Source organism: Ranitomeya variabilis, chromosome 3, assembly GCF_051348905.1.
Source record: "Ranitomeya variabilis isolate aRanVar5 chromosome 3, aRanVar5.hap1, whole genome shotgun sequence".
Classification (NCBI taxonomy): Eukaryota; Metazoa; Chordata; class Amphibia; order Anura; family Dendrobatidae; genus Ranitomeya; species Ranitomeya variabilis.
The window spans coordinates 647,922,146-647,947,946 of NC_135234.1; the positions used below are offsets into that span (position 1 = coordinate 647,922,146).

At 42.8% G+C, this 25,801-nt stretch overlaps 1 protein-coding gene across 1 annotated transcript in view; it reads left to right on the forward strand.

Moving 5' to 3' along the window:
- The window catches only part of SHMT2 (serine hydroxymethyltransferase 2), a 144,050-nt gene extending 125,739 nt beyond the window's left edge, over nucleotides 1-18,311 (forward strand). The window contains exons 11-12 of the mRNA XM_077297716.1: nucleotides 3,592-3,699; nucleotides 17,944-18,311. Of these exons, the coding sequence (XP_077153831.1) occupies nucleotides 3,592-3,699; nucleotides 17,944-18,071 (236 nt within the window). The 3' untranslated portion in view covers nucleotides 18,072-18,311. The remainder of the gene's footprint in view (nucleotides 1-3,591; nucleotides 3,700-17,943) is intronic.
- The last annotated feature ends 7,490 nt before the right edge of the window (nucleotides 18,312-25,801 follow it).

The window sequence follows — 25,801 nt, forward strand, 5'->3', positions numbered from 1 at the left end:
GCGTTTTGCGCCGCATGCGTCCTTTTTTTCATTGATTTTGGACGCAGCAAAAATGCAACTTGCTGCGTCCTCTGCGCATGGACGCGGGCGCCGCAGGGACGCATGCGGCGCAAAACGCATGTCCATGCGCCCCCATGTTAAATATAGGGGCGCATGCCGCGGCGCCCGACGCTGCGGCGCCGACCGCAAATGTGAACGTAGCCAAACACTGGCGACTTTTGACCTGTGACATGTCCTCTTTAAGGAAACCTTTACATTCCTTTTTCATTTTTTCTTTTTTTCTTAAAATAAAAATTCTGCAGTCACACATTTTTGATGACCCATTTTTTTTTTGCATCTTTTTCCCTAGTCATATGATTCTTTGGTAATGTGGTTTGAAGGTTTTTCACATAATTAAATTTTTTTTTTATGTGACCCAAAGGTCTTTTTCTTGTCTTACAAGTCAGGTTGGGGGCAGATATACAGCATTATAGAAGGCTGTATATGAGGCCTGAAAGGTGGTGGCCATATATCCTATCAGTCAAACCTGGTGCTGGTGACAGGTTTGCTTTAATGAATTCTTCACATGTTCACAGTGGTATACAGTTAGCCGGAACTACTACTCCAGTCATTGACTGGAGTAACATTTCTAGTGTAAAAAAACACTGTCACTTTATGCTAAATTTGATGGGCGGGCGTAGCCACACCTCAGCAACTACTCAGCTCAATAAAACATCTGCCTTACTCTGTGCCCCTGAATGAAAAATTGCCCCTCATTTGGACTGTAAGATACACCGGACCATAAGACGCACAACAATTTAAAAATGGTAAAAACAAATTTTAATATAATGGGGTCAGTCTTATAGTCCAAATTTACAGTAACTTACCTGGGGTCACAGGAGGGCCCTGCGGCAGGAAGCCAGCGACAGCAGCAGAAGTAGGGCGAAGCTGCGGTCCCTAGGTGGGAGGAAGGGGTGTCCCAGCAATGCAAGACTGCGGATCCTGGTCTGGAATGGGGGTTTTCAGCGGTGAGGCAGAGCGGAGTGCATTGATTTCCTGACCATGGCCTTTAGGATAATGGCCTCTGGAGGTGGCACATGCACAGATTGAGATCTCTTCTGAGTTGAGATCTAAATCTGTGCATAAGCCACCAGATGCGGCCATTCTCCTGAATCCCACTGCCAGGAAATCTATGCGCAGAGCTGGGACTCTTCTCCAGCCTTATCTCCGACAACCCCTCCTTCCAACAGCCCGCAGAATCACCCCACTTCTGCTTCCTGCAGTAAAGTATCATGCCTCCTGTGACCCCGCGCCACCGCCATCCTTCCCTAGTAAACTATATTTGGACTAGAAGATGCACCCACATTTTCCTCACAAATTTTTTGGGAAAGTTTTTTGGGAAAAGTGTTTCTAATAGTCCGAAAAATATTGTAACCGGTTTACAAATGGCACCAGGTTGTACTGTGGGAAGCAAGCAAGATGGTGATCCTCTGGGCAATATTCTGTTGGGAAACCTTGGGCCTGACATTCATGGATGTTACTGTGCCATGTACCACTTACCCTAAACATTGTTGCAGACTAATTTCTCTCCTTAATGCTTTCACAAGGCAGAGCTATCAGAGCGGCATGATAGGGACCTACTCAATATTGGTCTGGTTCCATCCTTGCTGCTTCCTCAGATGTATGCGAATATATGGTATACAGTGGATGTGTTTTCCTCTAGCCACACTGCATATCACACGTATAGGTGAAAGCAGCAGAATGTTATCTACACTTGTTAAAATCCAATTTGTGTAATGCGCACACAAGTTTAGCATAATTTCCCTAGCCAGAATGTGCAGACATGGTTATGGCCTCTATTGGTTGAATGCAGACTACATGCACCAGACTTGTTAGTCAAACACAATGTGAAAACAGCCTTGCAGGCAAACTCATGGGTTTCGGCCTACTCAGGAGCTATGTTTTGCCATTTAATACTTATTTCAAATTATGTTCCTCTCTATCTCCACAGGCACTGAAAATAATAATAATAATAATAAACTATGTTGTATGTATATACACTGCTCAAAAAAATAAAGGGAACACTAAAATACCACATCCTAGATATCACTGAATGAAATATTTCAGTTGCAAATCTTTATTCATTACATAATGGAATGTGCTGAGAACAATAAAACATAAAAATAATCAATGCAAATCAAAATGAATATCTCATGGAGGTCTGGATTTGGAATGATACTCAAAATCAAAGTGGAAAATCAAATTACAGGCTGATCCAACTTCAGTGGAAATGCCTCAAGACAAGGAAATGTTCAGTTGTGTGTGTGTGTTTTGCCTGTATGACCTCCCTACAACGCCTGGGCATGCTCCTGATGAGGCGGCGGATGGTCTCCTGAGGGATCTCCTCCCAGACCTGGACTAAAGCATCCGCCAACTCCTGGACAGTCTGTGGTACAACTTGGCGTTGGTGGATGGTGCGAGACATGATGTCCCAGATGTGTTCAGTCGGATTCAGGTCTGGGGAACGGACGGGCCAGTCCATAGCTTCAATGCCTTCATCTTGCAGGAACTGCTGACACACGCCAGCGACATGAGGTCTGGCATTGTCCTGCATTAGGAGGAACCCAGGGCCAACCGCACGAGCATATGGTCTCACAAGGGGTCTGAGGATCTCATCTTGGTACCTAATGGCAGTCAGGCTACCTCTGGCGAGCAGGGCTGTGCGGCCCTCCAAAGAAATGCCACCCCACACCATTACTGACCCACTGCCAAACCGTTCATGCTGAAGGAAGTTGCAGGCAGCAAATCGCTCTCCACGGCGTCTCCAGACTCTGTCACGTCTGTCACATGTGCTCAGTGTGAACTTGCTTTAATCTGTGAAGAGCACAGGTGTTCTGTGGCAAATGCTAATCGTCCTGCACGGTGTTGGGCTGTGAGCACAACCCCCATCTGTGGACGTCGGGCACTCAGACCATCCTCATGGAGTCGGTTTCTAACCGCTTGTGCAGACATGCGCATTTGTGGCCTGCTGGAGGTCATTTTGCAGGGCTCTGGCAGTGCTCCTCCTGTTCCTCCTTGCACAAAGGCTGAGGTAGCGGTCCTGCTGCTGGGTTGTTGCCCTCCTACGGCCCCCTCAACGTCTCACTACCTGAGCCACTTGTGTGGGTTGTAGAGTCCGTCTCATGCTACCACGAGTGTGAAAACACAACCAACATTCAAAAGCGACTAAAACCTCCGCCAGAAAACATTGGTACTGAGATGTGGTCTGTGGTCCCCACCTGCAGAACCACTTGATAATTGTCAATAATTTCCGTCTGTTGTCTAGTCCATTTGCACAACATCATGTGAAATTGTCAAACAGTTTTGCTTCCTAAGTGCACAGTTTGATTTCACAGAAGTTTGATTTACTTGGAGTTCTGTTGTTTATCTGTTCTCTTTATTTTTTGAGCAGTGTTTATCCTTACATAACATATTGGCTCTTTGTACATTTTTGCTATAATCCACCCCAGCAGCAACACTAGAACACCTCACCATAATTGTATTCATCTTTATCAAACAAATGTATATTATACCAACCTATCAGTAATCTTTATCTTATTTCTTTTTTTTAAGGTGCCCCTGCTCTTACCTCCCGCAATTTCGGAGAGGCAGACTTTGAAAAAGTGGTTGATTTTATTGATGAAGGGATCAAGATTGGACTTGATGTGAAAAGCAAGACAGGTGGGTAATAATGGGTTTAAATGGCACATTAAAATAAATTATCAAATATCTTTTTAAAGGGGTTTTCCACTGCTAGGAAAATCGCTTCTTGAATGTTTGGCCCTGATAAAATAAGGCCTTTACTCACCTCCCATGCTGGCGCCGGTCCAGCAGAATCTGCACTCGTTGTTCTGTGGCTCCCATGTGAGTCCGGTGTACAATCAGCACTGGCGTCACTGTCCCCATCTTCGTACGGATTGAACATGAAGAGGAAGTCAGGGTTGCAGCTGATCTGACTTTCTTTTCAATACGTACGAAGGTGGAGACAGTGATACCAGCGCTGATTGGGCACCGGGCACCACATGTCATTCCACCACACCAGAACTTCAAGACTGCAATTGCTGACACCACAGGAACGGCGCCGGCACGGGAGGTGAGTATAGTTTGTTTTATTGGGCCAAATATTTAGTTCAAGAAGTGGTTGTCCTAGTAGTGGACAACCCTTTTAAGTAACACATGTACAGTATATACAAGACGTGGCATGTGTCTAAGCTCACTGCACTGTACAAGTCAGCCACAAGTACAGGTCTCAACATCAGTGGGCACTGTATCAGCATCCCAATGAGGACTAGTAAGAACCATGGAATATCTTCATGCCTCAACATTGATATTACAACATCAAGAAGGAAATGTGGAACCAGTGAGGAAGACGGAACGGCGGTGCACTCAGCATCTCGGCCACACTAAAGGTGTGATTTTTATATGGGCTATATACCCTACAAGACTGAGATTGGTTTAAAATGTCAGCTGACGCTCCTTTTTTAAATTGATTTTCTCTAATAAAATGATGGCATATTAGTAGCGTTTGCCCTCACTTTCTGAGCACTGGGTGTAGAACTTCCACTGATCCTGAGAATGAAGCAGCAGCATTGGTTTAGCGCTGGAGCTCCTATTCCAGTCTTGTTTTGCATAGCAGCACCCCTGATCACCTGCTTTGCAGGGGTACTGCAGCACATAGGGCCAGCACGTGGGGCCCACTGCAGTTCCCTGCACTATTAGGTAGCCAGGAGCAACTTTTTAAAAAAAAATATTGAATGTATCTCGGTTAAAGGGAATCTGTCACCTACTTTTTTCGTATATAAGCTTCGCATCAGGTCCGGGTGCGATGGGCGTCTGGGTCCGGGGCCTCCCATCTTCATGTGATGACGTCCTCTTCTTTGCTTCCTGTCAGGCATACTTTATCTGCCCTGTTGAGGACCTCGTAAAGTACTGCAGTGCACAGGAGCTGGGTTTCTCGGACCTTTCCCGGTGCCTGCACACTGCAGTACTTTGCTCTGCCCTCAACAGAATGCTGTAGATAAGCCCCTGATGGCGGTGGCCAAAGCTTATATACGAAAAAGTAGGTGACAGATTCCCTTTAAGTCTCAGGATCAGTGGGAGGCCCGGTGGATTGTAAAGCAATGTTCCATCATTTTACAAGATTGCAATACCTGTTTAAAGGGAACCTTTCAGCTGATGCATGCAGCCCAAATCGTGTGCAGCATGCATCAGCCACTGGCTGTAGTATCCCAACCAGCTATGTTTTATTTTAATAGCTTACTGGGCACCAAGCCATGCGAAGCACTAGTCGCACAGGTCCCTGGTAGTTTCTTCCCATCCGAGTGACTGACAAGTCTCTCCCCACGCTTATAGGCATGGACACCTGTCAGTCACTACCAGTGGGCTGATAGAAGCCACTGGGAACCCACATATACAACTGGTGCTCCGTGCTGCTCCGTCCATTTAAAAGTATGTTTTTCTTTGAAATGCCGGAGCGTTTCAGAGTGAAACATACCTGGCTGTGATCATACATCAGTGTTTGATGTTTGGTGCCCATGGTTTGGTCAACATGTATTAGCTGACAGTTTCCCTTTAACCTGTTTAGGCCATTTTTGTGAGGTACGAGGAAGCTGATCCTTGAATAGCATCATTAAATATGTGGGGTCCTATATAATATCAATATAATGAATCCACTGAATGGTTATATATTCACATTTAAATGTGCATTTACTTCCATCGAAGCTAAATTCCTGTTCCCATCATGTCTTAATGGCTAATAACCGTTCCGCTTCCAGCTAATGTTATTGTCTGTCTCTATTTATCTATGCTCCGGGTGGTTTGTGTGAGAAGTTTACATTAAGTAAAACAATTTTATTGAAGGATTACTGGTAGCAAACCTAAATACTTCTCGAGCCAAAAAGTGGTTCCTGCCGGTCACTGGAGCGACTTTCTCATCTCGTAGAATAACAAATTCTTCTGTGGGAAACCAAACAATTTGACGTATGTTTCACGTGAGGTCTCAAGATTAGTAAAGTGGTTGACCTCCTATAATTTCCCTGCCTGTTTTTCCTAAAATCTACGTGATGCTTTGGTGTTGCTTGAACAACTGACTAATTATCTGTTTTACTACATGCATCATGTTCGGTCCATAGAAATCTGCTTGTTGACTATTATAGCAATACTTATACTCTACACTGTCATGTAAGGGTATACAATGAAATGACTTCCACAGCAGCTCAAACTTGCAAGTTAAAAAATAGTCTGGTTATCCAAGAAAAACCTGGCGCAGATCGGAGCTGGAGTTTTTATTTTAATACAAATTGTTTATTTTGTTTTATTTAAATAAGTAAAAACAGCATAAAATGTACAGTGTGGACACAAATTTTGGGACACCTGCACATTACAACTTTGGAGCATTTATGACATCCCATTGTAAATCCATCAGCACTATTATGCCATTTTTCCTACTTGGCAGGTAAAACCACTCCCACTTTTCTGCTTTTTACAAGATTTTTGAGTGTCTGGAATGTTTTTCTCTTTCATCAAGAAGACCAATTTGTGAGGTCAGACACTGATGTTTGACTACAGGGTCTGGTTCTCAGTCTCCTTTCTTATTCATCCCAAAGTTGTTCTATGGGGTTGAGTTCAGGACTCTGTGGCCAGTCATGTTCTTCCACACTAAACTCGCCCAACCATGACTTCATGTATCTTGCCTTGTGTGCTGGGGCACGGTAATGAGGAACAGAAAAGAGCTTTTCCCAAATTGTTCCCACAAACGTGGAAGCATACAATTTATGGGAACAGTTCAAAATGTCTGGGTATTTTGAAAAATTAAGATTTTCCCTTCACTGAATTTAAAGAGCCCAAGACAGCCTTTGAAAAACAAGCCCATGTGTATCATCTGTCCTCTACATACCTTGTTAGTCCACAGAATACATTTCTACTACTCCAGAGTCCACTGGTGGCAGCCATGAAAATGCTGTCCAGGCACCATGTTATAGAGCAGGAGGAGCTGAGCAGATTGATCTATAGTTTTGTGAGAAACAATACAGCATAACCTGCATTTGAATCATTTAACACTTCGCTCTTTCTGGGATTTTGGTCCAGTTGGCGGTCCGATCAGTGACTGACAGTGATCTGTCTATGCACTCTTATACAGAGTTGACTGTCGGTCACTGATAGGCCCGCCCACGGGGCCAAAAATCCTAGAGGGAGCTGAAGTTTAAATGATTAAAACACAAGTTATACTGAATATTTTCTCATATACCTATATATCAAACTACTCGCCCCCCCTTGCTCTACAGCAGGGGTCCCCAACCTGTAGCTCTGGAGCCACATGTGGCTCGTGGTCCAATGAATTGTGGCTCGCGGCTGTCTGTCAGCTTGGTGCATTAGCTCCAGTTCTAGCAAGCAGGTATGAAGAACACACCTAAAAATGGTGAATTTTGTGAGCAGCCCTGCACAGAAGAGCAGATCTGGATGCACATATACTGGTCTTGGGGGTTGTGAGATGATTTAAGTATGGTGCGCTGGAGACAAGATGACATCATCCATCAGAGGAGGTGTGTAAAGCTGGATATGACACTGTCTTGGTAGTGCTTTATAGAAGAATTCTGAATGGGGGGTATTGTAGGAACCCCTGGATCTTTGTATACTGCTTTGGGGTGATTGATTTTTGTGGAAAAGCTTTGGTTACAATTATGCCTGTAAGGGGGGGGGGGGGCTTTGGTTGCCACTACTGTGAGGGGGGCGGGAGCTGAATGTGGCTCGCGACCCTCTCTCAGAGCTCAATGTGGCTTGCGACCCTCTGTCAGAGCTGAATGTGGCTCTCAAGGTCAGAAACGTTGGGGACCTGTGCTATATAGCATGGTGCCTACAGATTGGACTGTATTTTCATGGTGACAGGATCCCTTTTAGCATTGTGTGTGGTGATGAATGGTTTTAGTGCAGCGGCTCGGCCACAGACACCCGTGTCATGAAGCTATCGGTGGACAGTTTTTTGTGCTGATGATAATGCTAGAGGAGGTACTGACTATGCAGGTATTGAGTCAGCAGAGAGTTGGCGACTTCTATGTTCTATAAACCTATGCACTTGGTGGCCCCACTCTAACTCTAGGTGGTCTGACACTTCGTGGCTGAGTTGCTCTGGTTCCTAAATGCTTCCACTTTTAAGTAATACGACTCACAGTTGATTTTGATTTTTGATATGCAAATTGCCTCTTCAGAGAGGAAGAGGGCTTGAACTCTATAGCGCCACCTTTTGGAAGCAGCAGTCTTACAAGTCGCTATTGACCCGTTAACAAGCCTTGCAATATGACTTGGGATAAAAGCCCAATCAGAATTTCAATTTGCAGACAGTGTTTTGGGGTACTGCCCCTCGTCAGTGCAAAGTATCAGAACTGATTTGGCATGCTGAGAGGCTCTGGACTGAGGTCTACCCCTTAGACCTCAGTTGATTTTGAAAAATTTAGGAGGGAAGAAATTTTAACAAACTGACTTGTTATACTGGTGGCTCCTATTGCTGGACCACGCTGGTGTTACTGAGCTCTTTAGAACAATCCATTCTTTCACAAATGTTAGTAAAAGCAGATTGCATAGCAAGAGTATGGATATTGTATGCATGTGGCAATGGGACTGAAGGAAAAACCTCAATTCAGCTATCAAGAAAGTGTTTCAAAACTTTTGGTCATCTATTGTACTGTGTATATAGGAAGACTGGGTAAAACCGTAACCAATTATAAGTACTTCAAATGTTTTTGCTGAAAAACAAAGGGGAACAGGAAGTAAGAATAAAAAGAAAAACATGGTGTGGGGGGTGGAGAAATTGCAAGCATTATTCACGAATAGCAGAGATGAGGAAAACAAGAGTCAAAACAAACCATGATGGCCCATTATAAGAGGGAGCGAGAAGTTGGCATAGATTCTGTATTTCAGCTGTAAATATGTCCAGTCAAAGCGTTTCATGCTAAGAAAAGAAGTCCTGTAATTGTGACCATATACAAGTGCTTCTCACTAAATTAGAATATCTTCAAAGGTTAATTTGTTTCAGTTCTTCAATACATAAAGTGAAACTCATGTTATATAGTCATTACAAACCGAGTGATCTATTTCAAGTGTTTATTTCTGTTAGGCTGTGTGCACACGTTCCGGATTTTTCGCGTTTTTTCGCTATAAAAACGTGATAAAACTGCGAAAAAAACGCTGACATTAAGCATCCTATTTAAAAGAATGCAATCCGCATTTTGTATGCACATGCTGCGTTTTTTTCCTGAGCGGAATCGCATTCTGGAAAAAAGCGCAGCACGTTCATTAATTTGCGGAATCGTGGGGATTCCGCACACATAGGAATGCATTGATCCGCTTACTTCCCGCATGGGGCTATGCCCACCATGCAGGAAGTAAGCGGACCATGTGCAGATGGTACCCAGGGTGGAGGAGAGGAGACTCTCCTCCACCGACTGGGCGCCATATAATTGTTAAAAAAAGAGAATTAAAATAAAAAATAGTGATATACTCACCCCCGGAGTCTTCCTGCCTCTCAGTGGTGCACACGGCGGCTTCCGTTCCCAGGGATGCTGTGCGCGAAGGACCTGCGATGATGTCGCGGTCACGTGACCGTGACGTCACCGCAGGTCCTTCGCACACAGCATCCATGGTAACGGAAGCCACCGCTGAGGAGATCGGGACACCAGAAGGTGAGAATAACCATTTTTTTAATTATTTTTAACAACTCTAGGTTTTACTATTGATGCTGCATAGGCAGCATCAATAGTAAAAAGTTGGTCACACTTGTCAAACACTATGTTTGACAAGTGTGACCAACCTGTCAATAAATTTTCCAAGCGATGCTACAGATCGCTTGGAAAACACTAGCATTCTGCAAGCTAATTATGCTTGTAAAACGCTAGTGTTTAGCGGGAATACGCATGCCAATTCCGCATGCGATATACCCGTGGCAGGAGTTGCGGAATTCTGCAACGTGTGCACTTAGCCGTAATGTTGATGATTATGGCTTACAGCCAATGAAACCCAAACGTCATTATCTCAGTAAATTAGAATACTTAGTCCATGAGCCAAGAACCAAATTTGACGATATCGGTACCAAGCGGAGTGACTAATTCTCTTTGGTATTTTTAGGTAGATGCATGTCTGTAGTTTATTTTTTGATATGATAGCCCTTACATATACGTAGCTTATTAACCCCTTCAGCCCTAGGCCTATTTGTACCCAAGTGCCTAAGCCAATCTGACCTGTGCCACTTCATGGGCTAATAACTTTGGAACGCTTTCACCTATCCAAGCCATTCTGAGATTGTTTTCTCGTGACATATTGTACTTCACGTCAGTGCTAAATGGGAGTCAATATATTTTACCTTTCTATATAAAAAAATGCTAAATATTCGGAAATTTTGGAAAAATCGGCAATTTTTTAACTTTGAAATTCTCTGCTTTTTACAAAAATACTGATACCCCCCATAATAGTTATTAATTTACACTCCCCACATGTTTACTTCATATTGGCATCATTTTGAAAATGAAACCTTATTGTTTTACGACGTAATAGGGCTTATAGTTTTATGCGCAATTTTTCACATTTACAGCAAAACCCACTTTTCAAAGGACCAAGTCACTTCTGAAGTCACTTTAAGGGGCTTACATAACAGAAACCACCCATAAATTACCCCATTTTGCAAACTACACCCCTCAAGCTGTTCAAAACTCATTTTTAAAAACTGTTAACCCTTTAGGTGTTCCACAGGAATTTTAGCATGAGCCAAGAACCAAATATGACGATATCGGTACCACCCGGAGTGACTAGATGTAGTATTTGTAACAAAATTTAATCCAAGTTATGTAAATACACACTGAACATGTCATGTGCATATATATATATATATATATATATATATATATATATATATATATATATATATATATATATATGTTACTCCATAATATCTTCAACATCGGACTCTGAATCTGACTGTTGTTCTACTGGCTCGTCTTCAGTACCCTTGTTCTGGCATGTCTGTAATCTGCACATGTCTGTGCACTTCAGGCCATTGCTGAGGCAAGTACACTGAGGAAGTTCACATGACCGCACACACTTGCAGGACAGTAGCTGTATAATAGCTTCTGGTGCTGGTGCCCCTTGCATCCACTTGACAACAAGCTTTCCGTCGTTATCTATCATCCAACCGCAGTCTGTTGGGTTTGCAACCCATGGCTGGCTCTGCAGACTTCTCCTCCAGATCGCAGCCTGGTAGTTTGCACGCAGTGCATGCATGAAAAGGCAGTCCTGGCAAGGAGGGAGTTAACTTGACTCTACCACTCCACGTCTGGCACAGAACAGCTGATAACGGAGCCTGTTTACCTCAGTTGTTTGGGTAGTTGGCAGGTACATGTGGCAGGTGATTTCCTGTAACTTCTCAAAAAGTTCGGTAGACACTTCCCATGAACGACCAACTTCCTGAAAGGCATCCTGGTATGTCTTGTTCATCTTCAACTGCTTGAGTGTCGTCATCTTCCCACGGCCAGCGAATGCACTGACGGTGTCACAGCCTGTAAATGCATGCATACCAATCAATGAATCACATACGCTGCCTCCCAATGTTCGGCTCAGAGTGGTGATATCCAGGAATCTTGTCCGGTTCTGTGTACCGCATTTCTGGAACAGGTGGGATGGGATTTTGTGGCACATGCCCAGACACAGGACCATGACATCAGTATCCTCCAAAGTGATGATGACCGACTTGTAACCAGATTCTGCTGCATGAAGAGCATGGAGAAGGAGGCGTGTGTCTGCTTCTTCTTGATTTGACTTAAGGTCAGCAGCCTCTTCCCACTGTTCTTTGGTGATCTTAAAGCAGAGCTGCTCACATGTGACATACAGCTCCTTCTCCTCAAGCTTCTCCCTGTGGTGTTTCGCCTTCCATTCTTCTACCAGAAACTTTATGAGACTTGCCTTGTTGGAGGAACTACTTAGAAGCTTTTTCCACTGCTGGATGTTGTGCCCATGTTGAATGTTCTTGAAATGGATCCCTGTGCCTTCATATCTGTTGACTCTTTCTGTATCTTTGATGGATGTCTCCTTGTAGACGTCAAAGACAATATCAATGCGCTTGCTCTTAGCACCCTCATGGATAGCGCGACTCATTGCTGTGCCTGCTAGCTGGCCAAATGTTGCATTGTTTCCCTTCAGTTTCTGAACCAGGCTCATCCCATCAATGATGGTTGCAGAGGGCTCGGGGATCACTTCTGCAGGACGAGCATTCCTCTCCAACTCCCTTGCGAGGGCAGCCTTGTTGGTCTTGCGGATAGACCCATCACCATTGGCAAGTGCCCATGGCAATGGACCCAGGGGATGAGTCAAGACATCACTCATTTGTAGCTTTCTGTTCTCAGCTACAAGTATCATCTGGCCAAATAGGTTTCTGTCAGCCTTCAAAATTACCTCCTTGCCAAGACCTTGTCTGCGTGTCTTCATTTGGATGTTAGAGAACGTTTTAAGTTTGTTCTTCGTCATCTTGTCATGAAACAATGTAGTTGGCTTATCGGTACCCAAACGCTCATCCTTGAATGTTTGATATGCATCCTCTCCTATACTGTATGCCCCTTGAAGGTCTTTGGCTACATCTGGTGGTGCTACAGTCGCTGTTGACAAACTGATAAGTTCACCATTATGCTCTTTGTTGAAGGGGTTCACCCAACCTGTCTCCAGCAGTTGAACGAAAGATTGGACATCGGCTTCATCTCTTCTAATCCTAGACACCTGTAGGTCTGAATGGCTGAAGTCAGTATATTGTTGGCCTACCAGGGCCCTCAGCTGCCTCAAGTACATACTGCGGTACTCTGATGTCAGGTAGAACCTGGAAACAGCTCCAACTTTGAGGCTGAAGCCTTTTGTGCCCCCTGGTGTCTGGGTGTCTTTGTTGATTGTCTCTTCAATGGTCTGGTCCACAGGAATTCGTCCAAAAGGATTCTTGCTACCGATCTGGACCGAAAAGCCACCTTGCATGAAGTATTCATGGACCTCTGGGTGTTCTATGGGCAGCCGAGACATTGTGGCATAGTAATAGGTTAGGTATCGGGCATAGTTGACCTTGTCATAGGCAAAACACCATGGTATCATATGTCGGATTGCTCCTAGGTGAAGCATCCAGTTGCCTTCTCTTGAAGCTCGAACCAGGGCCAGCATGGTCTCGACCATGTCCAAGTATGACATCCAGAATGCTGAGAGTTGTTCATTTCTGAGGGTCTCAAGATAAACTTGAAAGAGCTTCAGGGTAAGTGTGCAAGATTCATTATCCAAGAGCTTTTCGAAGGATCCCTGCGACACACTGATGCGAAAGTTTGTGATGTTCTTCAGTGTTTCATCCAGATGGTGAAGGTCCCTTGCATGGTTTTCTTCTAGCCATGGAAGGAAGTTTTTCCATGCAAGCCTCATAAGTGCTTCATAGACCAGCTTGTGTAGTCTCACTGCTCTGTTGTACCTCCGGCCGTCCATCACTCCAGACACTGATCCTTCAGCGATTACACCGGATTCAACACACAGATCTCTAAGGCCTGCATCCTGAAATCTGTTCCCTATGATAGAGAGGAGATTACAGATTGTGTGGAAGACACCCATTCTAATTATAATGTTCTTGAACTTCTCCTGTTTCCAGATAACCTCGGCAGCTTTGGCATAGAGTGCTTGATCAAACACACACACAATTCTGTTAAGCTTCAGGGTCTGCATGATGGCATGTGTTTGCTCCAAGACTTCATTCACAGTGGACATGGCTGTTGCAGGAGCATTGATAGTGGGCAGGTAGCTTACAGTGTCCTGGGCCACTACAATGTCGCTGCGGATTTTTATGTTGAACCCAGTCCAACTGCTGGTGGTCTGATCCTCATGGTCTGACATTCTAGCCAGAAGCCAGATATGGTTTTTGGTTTTTGAATCCTGGACCTCCTTGGTAGTGTTAACATTCGAAGTCTCAATCCTGGGTGGCTCTCCCCGCTGCCCAACATTGTATATCGGTAGCATTAATTCTGTCAGAGTTATGCTTCTTTTCTTCGACTTGGTTACATCTGGCAGGACTTTCTTTGTCACAGAGCATGCAACATTGGACTGAACAGCAATGCCATTGACTCTATGAGATGTACCTGCTCCACTTAGTGTCTCCTCAAGTCTGTCAATGTTATCCCAGGCCAGGGTTGTGAACACACCTGGGTAGATACTTGCTGGCATTGGGATGTCATCCTTTGAACATTCCAACTTCTGGATACAAAGGGCTGTATCGATCTCCTCAGCCATTGAATATGACACACAGTGGCCAAGACGATTCAGAGTTCGAATCAGTTCTGTATTGCCGGTCAAAGACTTAACTGCAAAGGATAGCAGTACGTGCTTTGGTGGCTTTGTCTTTCCATTGGTAACAGCAAAAACCAAGTCACTGCCGAAGGATGTGGCAAGACGTTGAGCTCTTTCACAGGTAGTTTGGCACTCACAATCTCCTGTAAGCAGGGTTTGCAGGAATTGAGTGACTAATGCAGGAACGACATTCTGATCTGTATTGGGAGGCCATGGCTGACTCACATCTTGCTTCTTGATCTCATTCCTTAGCTGCATTGCTGCTTTGGTTACGATATCTCCAGAGTTAGCAGCTCTTGCTTCTTGCAGATCTTTTGTCATGCTGTGTACTTGCCGGACAAGGTCGTCCATTGATAGGCTACATGGATAGACTAGAAGCTTACCTTTCTCATCTGAGAGAAAGCGGAGTGATTCCCCAATCTCTGTTTCAAGTTTTCGTCGAACATGTTTCTTTGTCGATGGTTTCAGTTGGATGATACCACGGGATATCATTAATCTCTCAAGCCTAGATGTGAGGTTTATCATAGGCAGTACTTCTGGGTTTGGGAACAATTTAGTCCTTATATACAAGAAGAGTTCTTCAAGGGCCTCTTTCTCTGCCTCTTCGTAGCGTACTTCCTCGCTTTCGACCTGATTTTCAGCTGCACTAGACCTACAGGCCACTTGGGAATCATCTTTTGTGAATAGTTTGTAGCACGACTTGTGGTAGTGCCCCTCTGCAGCAACAAGGTCTCTGCTAAGTAAACCAAGTATTCTCTGTGTGCCTTTCCTTATCGCTGCTCTGCGGATCGTCTCATCTGCTCGTAGCTCAACACACTGGACAATTGGCTCCCTTGTTTGTTTTCCTTTTAGGTACTTGCTTGACTTCTCACAGAAGATACATACTTTGGCATACACCCTGCTATCACTGGGGGCACCCCTCGGTAGCTTCCTCATGGAGATTTTGCTTGCTGTTTCGACATTGACACCCTTGCCAAGGATAGAATCCAGTGACTTCTTCATTGTAAAGATACTACGACATTTACGGTGATATTGTATGTGTGGTATTTCTCCTTCTTCAAGGCCCTTAGCTGCTACCAGGACTGATTCATGCTGCCTGATCTCTGCAGCCCTAAGCAATGTTTTCCAGGAGTCCAAATCCTTAAGGGACGCCAGATCATCGCTGTCATCATTAGAGCAGTGTATGATACAGTCGATCCGTGATTTCTTCCTTGCTGGTACTTCCATCATGCCGTTAGATAGTCAGTAAACACCTGCAAACACAAAGAAAAACATTAAAATTTTATTTACCGTATTTCCTGGCGTATAAGACGACTTTTTAGCCATGAAAAACATGGCTCCAAGAGGGCGGTTGTCTTATACGCCGAATACAGCCGCCGGGGGGAAAGGCCGCCGCGCAGGGAAGGAGGAGGCAGGGGCCCACCTTCATGAGGCGCTCGTTCTTAGAGCTGGGAGCGCTGGTGCTAGGTGACTGTTCCCCCTCTCTCCACAAGTTCCTTACCAGCAGCAGCACACAGTACAGGACTACAGGACCTGTGGTGATGTCACGGCCATGTGATCAGTCACAAGCCTGGGAGGTGTCAGCCTCTACAGAGGGAGATAGGAGCTCTGCAGAGAAGACCGGAGAGTCCTGTTCAGCACAGAACGTGTATGTGTCAGTGTGTGTGCGTGTGTTGGGGCACCTCAGGGTGTCTTCAAATGTGACATAGCCCCCTAGATTTCTTCCAGTAAAATTTGCACTCCAAAAGTCATTTGGCGCTCCTTCCCTTCCGAGGCCTGCCGTTCCCCAATACTGCAGTGTACGACAACATATCGGGTGTTGTTGTGTTCGGGAGAGATTGGTGAACAAATAGTGGGGTGCATTTTTTGCTGGTACACCTCTTAAAAATAAAAAAATGAGCCTAAAATGACACCTTCATGTAAAAAATGCACTTTTTCCATTTTCTCAACCAAGTGTTTCCAACTACTGTGAAACACTGGTTGGGTCAAAGTGGTCACTATACCCCCTAAAAGATTCCTTGGGGGTGTAGTTTCCAAAATAGGGTCACTTTTTGGGGTTTCCACTGTGGGGGTACCTCAGGCAGCCTTCAAATGTGACATGGCCCCCTAGATTTCTTCCAGTGAATCCGCCACCCAAAAACCACATAGCGCTCCTTCCGTGTTGAGCTGTGCTGTGTGCCCATACTTTAGTTTACGAGTACATGTGGGGTGTTTCTATAAACTGCAGAATTAGGGTAACCAAGTTTGGGTTTGCCGTTAACCCTTGCTAGGTTGCAGGTAAAATTGGATTACAATGTAATATCTGGAAAAAAAATGAAATTTTGAAATTTCGCCTTCATTCTGCTAAAATTCCTGTGGAACACCTAAAGGGTTAACAGTTTTTAAAAATGAGTTTTGAACAGCTTGAGGGGTGTAGTTTGCAAAATGGGGTAATTTATGGGTGGTTTCTGTTATGTAAGCCCCTTAAAGTGACTTCAGAAGTGACTTGGTCCTTTGAAAAGTGGGTTTTGCTGTAAATGTGAAAAATTGCGCATAAAACTATAAGCCCTATTACGTCGTAAAACAATAAGGTTTCATTTTCAAAATGATGCCAATATGAAGTAAACATGTGGGGAGTGTAAATTAATAACTATTATGGGGGGTATCAGTATTTTTGTAAAAAGCAGAGAATTTCAAAGTTAAAAAATTGCCGATTTTTCCAAAATTTCCGAATATTTAGCATTTTTTTATATAGAAAGGTAAAATATATTGACTCCCATTTAGCACTGACGTGAAGTACAATATGTCACGAGAAAACAATCTCAGAATGGCTTGGATAGGTGAAAGCGTTCCAAAGTTATTAGCCCATGAAGTGGCACAGGTCAGATTGGCTTAGGCACTTGGGTACAAATAGGCCTAGGGCTGAAGGGGTTAATAAGCTACGTATATGTAAGGGCTATCATATCAAAAAATAAACTACAGACATGCATCTACCTAAAAATACCAAAGAAAATTAGTCACTCCGGGTGGTACCGATATCTGGCCCGGCTCATGGACTAACTTAACAAAAACACCCGCAAATGCTTCCTAAGTGTTTAAAAAAGGTCCCTTAGTCTGTTTCAGTAGGCTCCACAATCATGAGGATGACTGCTGACTTGATAGATGTCCAGAAGGCAGTCATTGACACATTCCACAAGGAGGGTAAGCCACAAAAGGTCATTGCTAAAGAAGCTGGCTGTTCAGAGTGCTGTATCCAAGCATATTAATGGAAAGTTGAGTGGAAGGAAAGTGTGGTAGAAAATGATGAACAAGCAACTGGGATAACCACAGCCTTGAAAGGATTGTTAAGAAAAGGCAATTCCAAAATTTAGAGAAGATTCACGAGGAATCATTGCTTCAAGAGCCTCCACACACAGACATGTCCAGGACATGGGCTCCGAGTGTCTCATTCCTGAAAGAATTGTTAAGAAAAGTCCATACAAAACATTTTGCAGTTAGGAGTCTGGGGTTAGCGTTTTGGAGATGTTTTACTGCATTCTGGTATTTGGTTTCTATCCTAATTAAAATGCAACAGTTTTCTTTAAACATTTCCCATTTTTATTTTTACAGCCAAATTACAAGACTTCAAGAACTTCCTTCTAGAGGACCAAGACACTGTTCAGCGTATTGCAGATCTGCGTCAGCGGGTAGAGAAATTTGCCCGTGCCTTCCCTATGCCCGGATTTGAGGAACGTTAAACTATCAGCTGCTTCACTTTGCCCTCTGCCATCTGTACCTCTATACGCCTTCACTTTGGACATACTTTCCCGTTACTATGCATTTCTCATTCTCCAAACCTTTTTCTACTTTTCTGCTGTTTTCTGATAGACGCTTTCCTCTAGATTCAGTATGCCACGTGAGAGCCGAATATTGGACTGTATGGACAGCAGTGAATGCTTCATTTGTAGACTAAAGTGTCAATAAAGCAATAACATCCATTATGTGGACTCCATTCCCATCTTGAATTAAGACTTGCCAGCAAGTACCACCTCAGTCATTTTTAAAACATTGCTACCTACAACCTTTTCTTCTCTTACCTTTATTAAGACTGTGTTATTTTGGTATTTTAGGTGATGTGTCATGCAGAACATTTATTGGATACACTTATTATTTAGTGTCTTGTGGGCTCAATTATAGAGAACCTCCAGTGTAAAAGATATACTTTGCCTAGCTATCAGATCCTCACTAATGGCACCTTTTGTGAATCTTTTCTCTTTAAGGCCATGTTCAGACTAGCATATGAGAAATCAAATTTTTCTTCCAGGAAAAAAGAAGACAATTATAGTGCATGTTACAATCCATATGTTGTCTTGGTTTCATCCGTATGTCCGTTTTTTACATCCGTATGACAGGCATATGGCATCTGTTTTTATACATTTTTAGTTAATAGAATTAACAAAGACAAATATTTTTTTTGTTAAGAATTATTATTAGAATTATAATTGCAATGTTTCCGTAAAAATGGATGCCGGATGGATGATGTTTTTTGTTCAACACCCATATACTTGAATAGGCGAGTCTCATCCCAAAAAAATGGAGACTAGTACATGCTGAATTTTTATTTTTATTTTTATGCACGCATAAAATATGCTAGTCTGAACAAGTCTTAAAGCTCATTCTTTTGTGTTGCAGATATTTCCTTCTTACGCCACTAAGAACTTATTGAACTTGCCTGCCATGTTAAATATACAGTAAAACACCAAGCCAAGTCCTAAACACACTGTCTGCAACCTCTCTATCTCACAGTGCACATTTCCTTCCTCTTGCTACAACTAATGCCAAAGTGACTTTTCTACCAAGTTCTTTCTACAGAAACACAAGCAGCTTCTAATTCTCTGTGTAAAATATTTAGGTTTTCTCAGCAAGGAGGAAGTAAAGGTCTGCAGTACTTCAGCTTTGCTCTTGCTATGGTCCATGCATTCTGGAAGTGGATAGTTTTGTTATTCTCCAATAGAAATTTTAATTTACATACTAATATCCAAGTAGTATTGTTTCTCCTTGCGGAGATTGACATGCTAAGCATGCCGAGATGAGGAGACTTAAAGCCGCAATGCTCCTCTGGGAAATATGCAAATTGTCTCTTCAGAGAGGAAGAGAACTAGAACTCTAGTGCCACCTATTGGAAGTAAGCGATCCTGAAAGTCAGTCGACCCTTTAACGAGTTTAAAGGGTTGACATTGACTTTTAGGATTGCTACTTCCAATAGGTGGCACTAGAGTTCTAGTTCTCTTCCTCTCTGAAGAGACAATTTGCAATTTACATACTAATGTGATATCTATAGAAGAGGAGTTTTTAACAGGACTACTGGTGCTACTACTGCCAATGTACATGTGATCACAGGAACATTTCTACTAAGTTCTTTCTGCAGAAACACAAGTAGCATGCAACTTTCTGGGTGCAATATTTCGGTTTTCTCAGCAAGGACGATGTAAAGGCCTATAGTACATCAGCTGCTGTTCTCTTACTTATCCCCATATTAAATTTGATGGCTCATGCATCATGAAAATGGTAACACAAATTTGAATTTACATCCTAATGTGATATCCAAAGAAGAGGATCACTGGTGGTATGCTTTAAACCAGGGTATCATCTTTGTGACTAGATATAGTATATTCATGTAACTTGTGTGAATAAAGGCAATCCATTGTGTGTAATGCAAAACTATATGTAAAGCTGATTGATAATTGGCTAATGACTGTAATATCACCACCTCATTACCTCTAGAGCACTTTGCTTTGAGGCACCAGTGAGAGCGAAGCTGCAAATTACGTCTAAAAAGTATCTTTTTATCTCACCCGACATTGTCTCCGCGCCTTACATGGAAAAAGGCCAATTGTCAACTGATGTCTGAGCAAAACATTTGTTTTTCATGCAAAATAAATTTTCAGCTTGTTTCAAAGACTGAATCCTCGCCAGCACATCGTCACATTGTCTTGTGTAAACAAGGGATATGCGGTCTAGGACATGATCTGTCCTCATGGAAGGGTCAGTCAGTCCAAATAGGTCATTAAAAACATCTAGCTGGCATGTATATTTAAAGGGAACCTGTTAGCAGCATTTCACTAATTATAGTACAGACAAGGCCATATTGGCGCTGTCATACTGATTAAAAAGATACTTCAGGTGAAGAAATCCATTTTGTAGATTTTCTTTAACTTTGAAGTTTCCTTGTATTAATATCTTCGTACATCGGGGTGGGTAGGGTCTTCAGCTTTGTTCCATCACCTCCTCTGTGTCTGGGTGTCTTTTCTTTATTTAAAATTTCCCGTCGGTGCCTGGCAGCTCTTGCACAGATTGAGCTCTTGGAAGTTTTCAGAAAAAATGGCCACTTTACTGAAGCCCACCATCAGTTCTTGCCGTGGACCACACTTGCATAGATTAAGCTCCTGGAAGTCTTGAGAAACATGGCCATTTTACTGAAGCCCACCATCAGTTCTTGCCGTGGACCGCACTTGCATAGATTAAGCTCCTGGAAGTCTTGAGAAAAATGGCCATTTTACTGAAGCCCACCATCAGTCCTTGCCGTGGACTGCGCATGCGTAGATTAAGCTCCTGGAAGTCTTCAGGAAAGTGGCCATTTTACTGAAGCCCACCATCAGTCCTTGCTGTAGACTGCGCATGCGTAGATTAAGCTCCTGGAAGTCTTCAGGAAAATGGCCATTTTACTGAAGCCCACTACCAGTAATTGCTGTGGACAGCGCATGCATAGATTAACCTTAGCTACTGGAATTCTTCAGGAAAATGGCCATTTTACTGAAGCCCACCATGAGTCCTAGCCGCAGGTGGCGCTTGCGTAGATTGATGCTAACACGTTCTCTTTAATAGCAGGCATAGCAGTGATTAGGATCGTGACATTTCACGATTCTAGTTCTTTACATAGAATTCTAACTGCGTCTCAGCAGACGATTACTTATGTTTGGCTTACGTTAAACATTCCTATAAAGTATCATTCTTTTTAATATAATGAAACTCGAAAGTGTGAAGAAAAGCCCAGAAGTGTGTTTTAGAAGGTGGGGAATTAAATCATCTGCTACTTTCCAGATAATATACATAAAGAACGGAGCAATAATTAATACACACGTGTATTATAATGCAAAACAATCTGTTCACCGGTTTCATAATACTAATTTAATTGATGATATTGGCAGACTACATCCACCTCCAGCTAAATACTTGTAAGAGCCATGCCTTGGCGGCATGCCACCCTGATGCTAATTTTAAAGGCGTTCTTCCTGTGTGGAGCCATAGATTGTGACGTGGTTTTTCTCTCTGCCTCATGCAGGGCTCCACAGCTATAACTTCCCATCACATCCAGAGAACTATTATCACAAAACAAATTCAATTTTTTAGATGAAATTGTATTTGCCCCGAGGCTGTGGTTGTGTTTCGTCCATGGAAGGAGCAGGCAACAGCTTGGGAAGTAGACTCCTCGCATTTTTGTTTTTTAAACGATCCCGGCGGTCAAATTAGAATCGATTAACAAACAAACGGAGTAAATGTAATGAAATGAGACTGGATATTGGCGTAATGTTCCCATCTGCTCACTGCCTGGAGTGACATACACACTTCTGTGTTATTAACCCTTTTTTCTGTAAGGGGGCAGCAGTATAACGCTCAGCTGGGCTGATGGGTTCTCCTTCCAGGAATGGAAAGCTGCGTGCTAATAAATTAAGGCACATGGTTCTCTGCCGCATCTCTAAATATTAAAAAATAATGTTCAGATTAGTCTTTATTCTTACAAAATGAAGAGTTATACATGATTCAGGAATATTAACAGACTATTTTTCGGAAGCATTATAAGGACTGGCTTCTTATAGGTAGCAACAGTACAGACTTAAGATTGTGAACATGCATTATTCTGTTCATACCAGATCTGAAATCTAGATAGGAGCTGGATATGTCCTTGCCTTATATTGCATGTTGTATAGTAAGATGTCATGTTAATATAAATATCTGTCATTCCATAATTATCGCAGACCACTATCCTGCAAATGTCAATTTGCTTGCTCCTAACTCCCAAGCCCAATCACAGCTCAGTGAGTGATGCAAGTCAATGTTCTGGTGCTCCAGTTATGTTCCGACTTATGGTCCATGTAGAAAATATCACAGCATGCACTAGTTAGTACATTGTCCAATCAAGATGGTGCCATTTTCAGTGGCACAGAACTTATGCATCTTTTCATAATTTGCAGATGTGACGGAGTTGCCTTATTTATCTGAACAAGCCTTAGGGTACGTTCACACATGGCGTCTTTGCAACATTTTTTTTTTCTACCCAAAAAAACAATACTATGGCAGGGAAAATACTACATTAAATGCATGTGTTTTTATTCATTTTTACTTGTGTATTTTTCCATTCATTAGACTGAGTGAAAACCACTGAAAGAATTGATATGCTGCGAATTTAATTTTTTGTTTAAATTCTGTGGAAGCATGGTTGAAAAGCAACGTCTAACCTTCATTTGTTCTTTTTCATAGATCTTTTATTACTTTTGTCAGATTCAAGTTATTTGTGAGCATTGTGGGTTTTTCTGTCTTTAACCCCTTCACTCCCGGAGCTGTTTTCGTTTTTCGCTCCCCTCCTTCCCAGAGCCATAACTTTTTTATTTTTCCGTCAATATGGCCATGTGAGGGCTTATCTTTTGTGGGACAATAAATGCTAAAATTAACCTGCCATTATGATTCTCCAGGTCATTACGAGTTCATAGACACCTAACATGTCTAGGTCATTTTTTATCTTAAGTGATGAAAAAAAATTCCAAAGTTTGCTTTAAAAAAATAATAAATTGCGCGATTTTCCGATACTCGTAGCGTCTCCAATTTTCGTTATCTGGGGTCAGGTGAGGGCTTATTTTTTGCGTGCCAAGCTGGCGTTTTTAATGATACCATTTTGGTGTAGATATGTTCTTTTGATCACCCATTATTGCATTTTAATGCAATGTCGCAGCGACCAAAAAAAGTAATTTTGGCGTTTTGATTTTTTTTTCTCGCTACGCCATTTAGCGGTCAGGTTAATCCTTTGTTTTTATTGATAGATTGGGCGATTCTGAACGCAGCGATACCAAATATGTGTACGTTTGATTTTTTTTTTATTATTTTATTTTGATTGGGGCGAAAGGGGGGTGATTTGAACTTTTATATATTTTTATATATATTTTTTTTTTATATATATATATTTTTAAACACTTTTTTAAATTTTGGCATGCTTTAATAGCCATAGGAGGCTAGAAGCATGCACAACTTGATCGGCTCTGCTACATAGAGGTGAAGTACAGATCACCTCTATGTAGCAGAAATCCAGGTGTACTTTGAGCGCCGACCACAGGGTGGCGCTCAAAGCAATCGGCCATCAACAACCATAGAGGTCTCAAGGAGACCTCTGGTTGTTATGGCAATGCACCTCTGACCCCCGATCATGTGACGGGGGTCAGCGGTGCGATCACTTCCGTCCGGGAGTGCTAGTTAAATGCCGCTGTCAGCGCTTGACGGCGGCATTTAACTAGTTAATGGGCGCGGGCGGATCGTGATTCCGCTCCCGCTCATTGCGCGCACCTGTCGGCTGTACAAAACAGCTGACATGTCATGGCTTTGAGGTGGGCTCACCGCCGGAGCCCACCTCAAAGCAGGGGATCTGCCAGCTGACGTACTATTCCATCAGCTGGCAGGGGTTAAACGAGGGGTACCAACCATTTTGACCTCGTGTGTAGATAACTGATGAAATGGTGTAATACGTCATATGTTAACAAAAACTTGATTAAAATGCAGAAGCTGTGTGTGAAATTTTAAGTACACCCTTACTGCTTCCATAGGAATGAAGAATGTAAGAAGCATAAGGCACCACTAAACAAATGTCCTTGATTTATTGTTTATGAGCAAGTGTGACCACCTCTATAAAACCAGGAGTTTTGGCAGTTTGCTAGTCTGGAGCATTCAGGCATGTGTTAATACAATGCCAAGAAGGAAATATATGAGCAAAGATTAAGAGAAGCAATTGTTGCTGCCCATCAACCAGGGAAGGATTGTAAGGCCATTTCTAAACAATTTGGAGTCCACTATTATACGGCAAGAAAGTTACTTGACAATCTGGACATCTCAGCAAAGAAAAGACTTGTAGTCCTGTCAAATTCACCCTAAAGTCAAACTGTGCAATGCTCAGAAAACATGCAAAGAACACAAGCGCTTAAGCTGTGACTCTAAAGGTCTCGGCATTATAAACGTTCAGTTTATTTCTAATTGCATTGTCATGAACTTGAAGAAATATAGTTTTCTTTGCATCCTTTAGCCATGGTGTCATGTTCCTTTTAGAAAGAAAAGGCGTTCTCCTGGTAAGAATGCAAAAGTTGCATCTGAAAAACCCACAAGACTTCTGGAACAATGTATTTTTGGGTAGACCAGACCAGTGGAGATGTTTGACTATAATAATAACATAGTAACATAGTTAGCAAGGGCGAAAAAAGACATTTGTCCATCCAGTTCAGCCTATATTCCGTCAGAGTAAATCCCCAGATCTACGTCCTTTAAAGAACCTAATAACTGTGAGATACAATATTGTTACGCTCTAGGAAGACATCCAGGCCTCTCTTGAACCCCTCGATTGAGTTCGCCATCACCACCTCAGGCAAGGAGTTCCAGATTTCACTGCCCTAACAGTAAAGAATCCTCTTCTATGTTGGTGTAAAAACCTCTCCTCCAGACGCAGAGAATGCCCCCTTGTGACCGTCGCCTTCCTTGGTATAAACAGATCCTCGGAGAGATATTTGTAGTGTCCCCTTATATACTTATACATGGTTATTAGATTGCCCCTCAGTCATCTTTTTTCTAGACTAAACAATCCTAATTTTGCTTATCTCTGGGTTTTGTAGTTCCCCCATGCCCTTTATTAATTTTGTTGCCCTCCTTTGTACTCCCTCTAGTTCCATTATATCCTTTCTAAGCATCGGTGCCCAAAACTGTACACAGTACCACATTACCCAGTGCCACATTTGTGTTTGATTGCACTGCGAGCTGTCAAGTATGGTGGTTAAGGGGTGATGATTTGGGCTTGTTTGCAGTCACAGGACTTGGCACCTTGCAGTCATTGAGTCTGCCGTGGACTTCTTTGTATACAAAAGTATTCTACAGTAAACACATGAGACAATCTATCCAAAAACTGAAACTTAGCCCAAACTGGGTGGTGCAACAGGACAACAATCCTTATTAAACCAACAAATCTGCTTTAGAATTGCTGAAATAGAAAAGTATCAAGGCATTGCAATGGCCTAGTCAAAGTTCAGACCTCAACACAATTGAAATACTGTGGTAGGACTTTTAAGGGATCTTGCATGCTTGTTACTTTATTCTCTGAAATGCTCTGGCTTTGAAGGTTCCAGCACCGTTGCAGGTGATTGACAGGTCTTTTCCCTCTCATCGTTATTTGGAGGGATGTATT